Genomic DNA, 8,502 nt, shown 5'->3' on the forward strand with positions numbered 1-8,502 from the left:
CAGTCTCCACCCTCTTCCAAAACTTGTACGGACTTGACTATCTTAGTTTGTCTTTTCTCTCAAAGTCTCGATAAAAGCATACAGCCATAAGTGGAGAAGAAAACAAACACTGAATTTGTTTCTGACTTGACAGCAGCATCTGTGTTTGTGCGATTTTTCGTGATAATTTTTGAAACCATTCAGAAAGTGAGAGTGAAATTAAATTTGCTGAAGCTCTTAAACTGTAAAAAATGGATTCATTTTCTGTAAAGGAAGTTTCTTGTCCGATCTGCTGTGAAATCTTCAAGGCACCTGTTCTTCTGTCATGTAGTCACAGTTTCTGTGAGGAGTGTCTTCAACAGTTCTGGAGGACCAAGAACACTAGGGAGTGTCCTGTCTGCAGGAGAAGATCCTCAAGAGATGATCCTCCATGTAATCTTGTGTTAAAAAACTTGTGTGAGTCGTACCTGAAGGAGAGGAGAGATGAGACGCGTCCATCAGTGTCTGAGGAGGCCTGCAGTTTACACAGTGAGAAACTCAAGCTCTTCTGTCTAGACGACAAACAGCCTGTGTGTTTAGTGTGCAGAGATTCACAGAAACATGTCAATCACACATTCAGACCCATCAGTGAAGTAGTTTCATCTCATAAGGTAAGATAAATGTGTCGTCTTTCATGAACAATAAATATTCAATCACAGATATCATCACATTAATGCACTCAGCATTTCTCTGCTCAACATTATATTACATATTCAAACGTATCACCGTATTCTCCTGATACATTTTATTTTGTGTAATCCTAGGAGGAGTTGACGTCCTTACAAGAGAAACTTAAACACATAGAGGAATTTAAGGAAGAGTGTGTGAAAACACTTCAACACATTTGGGTGAGGAAAACACATCAAGGGTCAAATACATTTTCATTGCAGTTGTAGGATATTTATACACAATTATGATCTATAATAATTACTGTAATAGATTCCATTTAACTTCTGATTTAGTGTATTGGGTTCATTAACCCCACACTGTAAACGATTTCTGTTGTTTTCACAGTATTATTGCTGTATTATCAGAGAAAGCTTACTGTAGAAACAGTTTACAGTAAGTTGCTGTCAATTTTATAACTTTTGCAGTATTATTGCTGTATTTCCAGCTTTGTCTTACTGTAGAAACTATTTACAGGACAGTTGCTGTCAATTTATGCTATTCTTTGAAAAAAACAATAGAGTGGGAAAATAATTACAGTAATCCTTATATTACTGTTAAATTGATGACAGTAATAATCCAATTTACAAGGAATTTTATTTATTAATTATATATTTATTTATAAGGAATTTTATAATACATCGTTTCATATGGTAACCCATGTATTAAGGCATTTGGCATATAGTTAAAAAAAGCTGAATGATTTATGTGGGTGTTTTTTAATTGCGTATCTTCATGGTTGCCAGATTTTGACACAAAACCCACCTAATCTCATAGGTTATAGCCAACAATTTTGTGGGTGGGAGGTAGTTGTAGAGATGTAGATGTCAAAAATATAGGCTAGGTAAATAGATAAAATCAATTCCCATGATATATTTTTAATATTATTATTTTGCTTTCTATTAAACACACTAATTACATAAAGAGCGGAATCGTACGCGATAGACCTGGCAACCAATCATCTATGTACCTGGCAACCTATCATCTATATACCTGGCAACCAATCATCAACATCAGTGCAGGCTAAACCGTCAGCCTGCACTCATTTTCCAATTCATTTTCTGAGCCTTTGAGGATGAACAAGACCAACGAGAACCAGTCAGGTGAGATATACAATTTTATTCAGTATCTTAAAGATGTGTATTTCAAAAAGTTTCACCCCAAAGGGAAGATATTCGTTTTAACGTTACCACTAAATAATCGATGGTGAGTTTGATAGTAGTCTGTAACACAAACATTCTAACGTTAACCAAATATTAATTATCACAAGCTTTGCTGTTAATGTTAGTTAATAATTTCAAGTTTAGAACAAAGTAATCGAAATGTTCTTCTTTCTGAACATTTGTGTGTAACTTTCACCGTGTGCGTGTGTCCTGTCGCGATCGAGGCCTTACGCGCCTAAACCTAAAGCTATGTTCGAAATCGACCTATTACACTAATGTTATGCACGACTTGAAGGGACAACCACAGTGTTTTCAGTTATATTATGCATTTATTGCGTGAGTACAACCGATGTATTCATTTAAAGTGAATACACAGGCAGTGAAAGTCGGGCCGGTTTAATTCCCTCGTCTCGGTATAGTCCTTCTTCAGACCAGACGTTCCCATGATTTTGCTCACTCGTTTTCATTAACTTCTTCAAGTGCATTAATATCTGAATACAGCCACTGCCAACGCACTGCGGATAATTTAGTTGTATATTTGATATTGTGTGATATTCACGATAATGGCTATTATAATCCCCATATTCTTGCCACTTTGGGTGCTTCTCATTTCTTATTTGTGACAAATCAGGTTCTCCCTCGAAATCGGATCTCTGTTAGGACACCAAGAGATCTCAAATTAATTGTAATAGGTACATAAATAAATAATAATAATTTAATAGATTAGCCATTTTTTTTACAAGTAATAAATGAAATGCACAGGTTGAATAATTAATACTAGCATTCAATTATTTGATTTACTTAAATTATATGTTAAGTTTTTTTGTGCTATTTTTAAGTTGCATTTAAGTTGACAGCTTGTCATTTCTGGTCTTTGACATTTGTTTTCTTTTCAAATTATTTAATTTGATTCTACATATTGGAATTGTTTTGTAACCTTTTTATGTTTTAACTGATCCATGTTTCTCTTTGTCTTACAGGTAAAAATCATTGGTGAAGTCACCAGATGTGGATGGGTAAGTACTGCATCTAAAGTTAAAATTGTTTGGAAATAAGATTAGAAATGCCTTTATCTTGCAAAGTGTGCCAGTACTCAGTAAAGTCTATTCCAGAATTTGTCAGACTTGCTAAGGAATACAGGAATCTTGCAAACTATAGATTCTCTTGTGGATTTTTCAGTGTCCATGTAACTTCAAAACTGCCGTTGGCCTTCGTACACATATGTATCGTAACCATGCAGTGATTACACCAAGTGCTGACAAATCACACAGTGGTGTTAATATGACATGCCAGGTTATGGAATGTTCTTTCACTTCCACATCTGGGGATGCATGGTGAAACGAATATCTCTGTGTAGGTCTATGCAGTGTTGAATATGTTTTTCATTTCTTTCAGCGTGTATGTTGTTCGACATTGCAGCGTGCTGATGAGTTAATAAAGAGGTAAGTCATTTTCAAGTCTGTTTATCACATTGATGTTGGTCAAGCTGTAGTGCAACTTAATTTTTGTGTTTTGTTCTCTATAGGCAGCAAAAACCTGGGATCTGCATTGGCCCTGTCAAGTCTGGAGAGTGTTTTTACCATTTAATGAATTCAATTGTAATAAAAGTTTTTAAATGGACTTCTGAGTGTTGTCATAATTTACGTGACATTTAATAATCAGTAATATAACTGTGAATTTTTTTTTGCATACAAGCCTTTATATTTCATTCTTTTTTAAGCATGTAACAGGTTGTAGTTAGTTATATGTTGTCTATAGATGAGTATATATGAATATAAAAACTACCGTAATCAATTATACTGCATAGTAACTTTACAGTATTTTAAAATACAGTGCAAAAACATGAACTGTAATTAATTTTACAGTATAAATATACTGTAAGTTATTATACAGTATTTTGTGAACTACTGTAATCAGGTTTACAGTAATATTACCGTGGAATAAAATACTGAAGCTTGCTGGCTATTTGTTGCCAGTAAGTTACTGTTGATTTTACGTGAAATTTTTTACAGTGCATGGTCATGGACTTTCGACTTTAAATGTATACTTTAGAACAAATCTTTTAATCTGAGAGTATAACAAAGTGCACTTTTTAATTAAGTGTGTTTAGAAAGTCATAAAAGTGAGTTTTATCGCTAGTTCTTATTTGCTAAAAGAAAATGATTCAGTCATGAACGTTCTCCATCATCAGAGCAGAGTTTGCTGTAATATTTTACAGGGGCATAGCAGTATCTCAGTTGCATTTAATCTAAAAAGGGTATCTATATAGACCCCATTTTTAATACAACAAGCTGCCTGTCACAAGCTGTCAGGTGTGTTTTTGTCAGGCTGTGACATATTTGAAATAGTATTGGCTTTTTTAGATGAGGGTCAAGCTCAAATTGTCCCGCCCTAATTTCATGTTAACAGTGGAAATCAAGCCAAGTAACTGGGAACAAATTTTGATAATGGTGTCGGCTTGCTTTTAACACCAGGTGGTAAGAAACCGTTTCCAGTCTCCACCCTCTTACAAAACTTGTATGGACTTGACTATCTTAGTTTGTCTTTTTTCAATAAAATCATAAAGCAATCAGTGGAGAATAGGAGAAATGCTTTAAAGGTGCTGTATGTAGGATTGACACCAAGTGGTTGAACTAGGTATTGCAATCCAAATTCAAAATATTGGAGAGGGTGTTTTTTTTTTTCACCTGGTCCCTCTTTCTCAGACTTGACACATACAGGTTACCAGATTGACAACACAAGCAGGAACAAAACCGCTTGACAATAATGCAATAAAATATGCTGTGTTTTCTGCCAACTAAGTGCCGAAATACAAGCCCAGCCCAGGACACACACTTTCAAAAGAGAATAACTGACTGTGACTGTCATGATTCTGCCTTCATGTCCTGACTTTCCTCTAGTCTTGAGGCAGGATCATGACAGACCCGTGTTTTGTGTACAAGCCCCCTTGCCCCGCCCCCTTGTTATCCTAGTTTTGTCGTGATTGCCTTACCTGTGCCACCTGTTGTGTCTTAATTAGTTTTCCTATTTACATCCCCTAGTGTGCTCTGTTTTTTGTCGGTTCATTGTTTCTATATATGTGTTCCTTCATGTTAGCTTGTGAGATATTGTATCATTGTCACCCCTTGAAGAAGTCGTTGTATAACCGTGAGTGTTTATTTGTAGTTAGTGTTTAGAGTCTTTGTTTATCTTGTCAACCCAGCCTTGTTTAGTTATCCCCCTCTGCCCTTGTCATTGTTTTCCCCCTCATGGGTTTTGTTTTCCCCTTTTTTCTGTAATACCCTGTGTTGTACTTCCTGTCTGCGATTTGAGTTCATCCCTACCCTCCACATAACAGTAGCATTGTTTTTCAGATGAACAAGTATGTTAACTTAGCATGTTTCTTAAATATCTGCAAACATGTTATGGTATTGTTATGCTTTAGTAGAATCAAAAACTTACGTCACCTTAAGTTTGTTTCTGACTAGACAGCAGCATCTGTGTTTGCGTGATTTTTCGTGGTAATTTTTGAAACCATTCAGAAACTGAAAGTGAAATTTACTTTGCTGAAGCTCTTAAACTGTAAAAATGGATTCATTCTCTGTAAAGAAAGTTCTTGTACAATTTTCTGTGAAATCTTCAAGGCTCCTGTTCTTCTGTCATGTAGTCACTGTTTCTGTTTAGAAACATTCATGAAAGTGAGCTCTCTTTAAATACACTAAATACAAGTGTCCTTTTAGTTCATTAACATTATTTCATCTGTACAATTTAAAAATATACATTTGTAGATTTCTAGTACACTACAGATGCACATTCATTAATTAAACACATTTATTTATATGATCACAATTGCATGTGCATGATGTAGTTAATGCGTGTTTATTCAGATGATCAAAATGAATGTGATTTAAAGACCTATTATGCCTCTTTTTACAATCTGTAATATAAGTCTCAGGTGTACCCAGTGTCTGTGAAGTTTCAGCTCAAAACACTCCACAGATCATTTATCATATCATTTTGAAAATGCCTTTTTTCATTGGAAACAGAAACACGCTGTTTTGGTGCATGTCCCTTTAAATTTAAAAACAGTTCCTACCTAAGATACTCTGCTAAAAAAAACATCAGCTTTGTTCGTTATGTCTATCGTGCTGAAATCATATGGTTTTCAGTGTGCACACATCTGAAGCATGCGCAAAGAAAGCGTCTGTCACATGGCATGTGAGTACTAAACTAACTTCTCTTTCATGTCTTACTGCACTTAAACTGTAAACTACACACAAGCTTATTTTAAAAACACACATTAGCATTCTTTGCTCGAATTTCGCCATGGTGTTAGAACAGAAAAGGTCAGATTTTCATCATATGTCACCTTTAATTTCAGTCTCAAGCTGAGCACACAGAGTGTCAGATAAAACTGGAGTTTGAGAAGCTTCATCAGTTCCTCAGAGATGAAGAAGAAATTGCAATCACTGCGCTGAGGGAGGAAAAAGAGCGGAAGAATCAGATGATGCAGGACAAGTTTGAGGAGATCAACAGACACATCTCAGCTCTTTCACACACAATCAGAGACTTGGAGAAGTTGATGAATGCCAGTGAATTCTTGTTTCTAAAGGTCCCAGATCAGATAATTGATTCATTAATTGATAACTAATTCAGTTATTGCTTACTTGAGGAGATAATTTGTCTGTTTAATTTCCAGAACTTTCCAGATGTGATTGAAAGGTGAGTGATCTGTTCTTGCCCCTTATGTGTTCTGAACATGTCACAAAGCCACTACATTTCTTACTCCTAAATGTTTCTTCCAGAGTCCAGAGCTTACGGTCGGATCCACAGCTGGCTTCTGGAGCTTTGATTAATGTGGCACGTCACCTGGGCAACCTGCCATTCAGAGCCTGGAAGAAGATGCAAGACATTGTCCAACACAGTGAGTCTTTAGAAAAGTGATTCTCAGTATTTTTGATTCCCAAGGCCATTGTCAAAAGTTTGGGAATGGAAATATTTTTCATACTTTTTCATGCTCAACTACACTGAATTTATTTAATTAACATGTTTGAACCTATTTTAAAATGGGATTCCTCCAGTCTTCAGTGTCACTTGATCCTTCAGAAATCATTCTGATATGATGATTTGCTGATATGATGATTCTTATCAATATTGAAAACAGTTTCGCTGCATAATACTGTTGTGGATTTAAAGTTCAACGTTTGAAAATTTTAAATATAAATCTTCTGTAGTATTATGAAATGTCTTTGTCAGACTTTGCTTTTTTCTTTTCTTTTTTTTTCTTTGCTAATTTAAAGCTTGCCTGTCTTTTAAAATATTTTAAGCCCACTTGAAAGTGCGTGCTGAGGCCATCTAGTAGTGGATCCCAGTTAAGAAACACTGATTTAAAAGATCTGTTCTGTGTGACACATATAATCTTAATGACAAAATAATTAATATTTAATTTAACTACACCAAAATAAACAAAAAAAAATCTTTGTTTTACTTCATACTTACAATTGCAGTTATATGGCAGATTTGTTTATTGCTTCTAACATTTCTCAAGCACATATTCACTATGAAAACACTGACAGAAATCATCTGAGAGTGTTTCATCAATAGAGCAATAATAGAGTTAATAATTGTTCACTATATGAGCATCAGAATAGCAGCAGCTGTTGGTTGTGTTTCATCAGCTCCTGTGATTCTGGATCCGAACACGGCTCATCCAGATCTCCTCTTGTCTGATGATCTGATCAGTCTGGTGTGCAGCACCCACAGTCAAGTGCTTCCTAATAATCCAGAGAGATTCGATGAGCACTCCTGTGTTCTGGGTTCAGAGGGGTTTAACTCAGGAACGCACTGCTGGGACGTGGACGTCAAAGAGAGCTCGTCCTGGAGTCTCGGAGTAACTACAGCATCAAACCAGAGGAAGGGTTATGATTTCTTTGACAGTGGTGTGTGGAGTGTGCAGCACAGACTGTTTGAAGAGTCTGGTTTTCCTGTTGTACAAAAGCTGGAGCGGGTGAGAGTTCACCTGGACTATGAGAGAGGGACAGTGTCGTTCTCTGATCCTGTAAAGAACACACTTCTGTACACATTCACAACCACCTTCACTGAGACCGTCTTTCCATTCCTTTATAGCTTTTCTCATCTGAGGATCTTATAGTAGAAGTGTTTGAAAAAGTTATTTATGTAGATTAGGAGGAATTTTTCAGGGCATATTTCATTTTTTTATTTCTTAGTATGAATAAAAGTATGAAGCTTTTTCCAATGTAATGTAATGGAAATTCTTTTGAGGATGTTTCACTGAAGAAAAATAAACTCCATCCACTGGTCCCTTAATGCTGTTTCTCTTTTGGTAATCTGTGCAGGGTTGTCTTGCCCTGGCAACCAAAAACACACTTCTTTTGTGACTTTTCGCGACGCTCTCGCTCTGATCAGTGAATCACTCTGATCAGTGAAATGTCTCTGCTCTCAGTGCTCTGCTATACGGGAGCGCGCGCTCTTCCGGCAAACGTGCCCCATAAGACCCATGTAAGGAATTTCCGCTCCATCTAACGTCACACAGAGCCATACTCGAAAAAAAACTTTCTGAAACATGTGACAAACCGGAAGGAGTATTTTTGGAACAGAAATACTCCTTCAAACGTACAACTTAATTTTTGAAACTTTGTCCATGTTTAGCATGGAA

General features: G+C 36.1%; 1 protein-coding gene and 1 long non-coding RNA gene across 2 annotated transcripts; both read left to right on the forward strand.

Annotated features, from left to right (window-relative positions):
- On the forward strand, positions 1-8,127 carry LOC128011246 (nuclear factor 7, ovary-like). Its single transcript, XM_052593432.1, has 6 exons — positions 1-629; positions 783-866; positions 6,208-6,438; positions 6,526-6,548; positions 6,632-6,750; positions 7,505-8,127. Exons 1-6 carry the CDS (start codon positions 231-233, stop codon positions 7,975-7,977), a joined length of 1,329 nt encoding a protein of 442 aa, XP_052449392.1. The 5' UTR covers positions 1-230; the 3' UTR covers positions 7,978-8,127.
- Positions 1,715-3,467, forward strand: LOC128011247 (uncharacterized). Its single transcript, XR_008182512.1, has 4 exons — positions 1,715-1,787; positions 2,828-2,863; positions 3,243-3,289; positions 3,373-3,467. It is a non-coding gene; the product is annotated as an uncharacterized LOC128011247 (long non-coding RNA).
- Positions 8,128-8,502: the final 375 nt, after the last annotated feature.

This window comes from Carassius gibelio, chromosome B23, assembly GCF_023724105.1.
Source record: "Carassius gibelio isolate Cgi1373 ecotype wild population from Czech Republic chromosome B23, carGib1.2-hapl.c, whole genome shotgun sequence".
Taxonomy (NCBI): Eukaryota; Metazoa; Chordata; class Actinopteri; order Cypriniformes; family Cyprinidae; genus Carassius; species Carassius gibelio.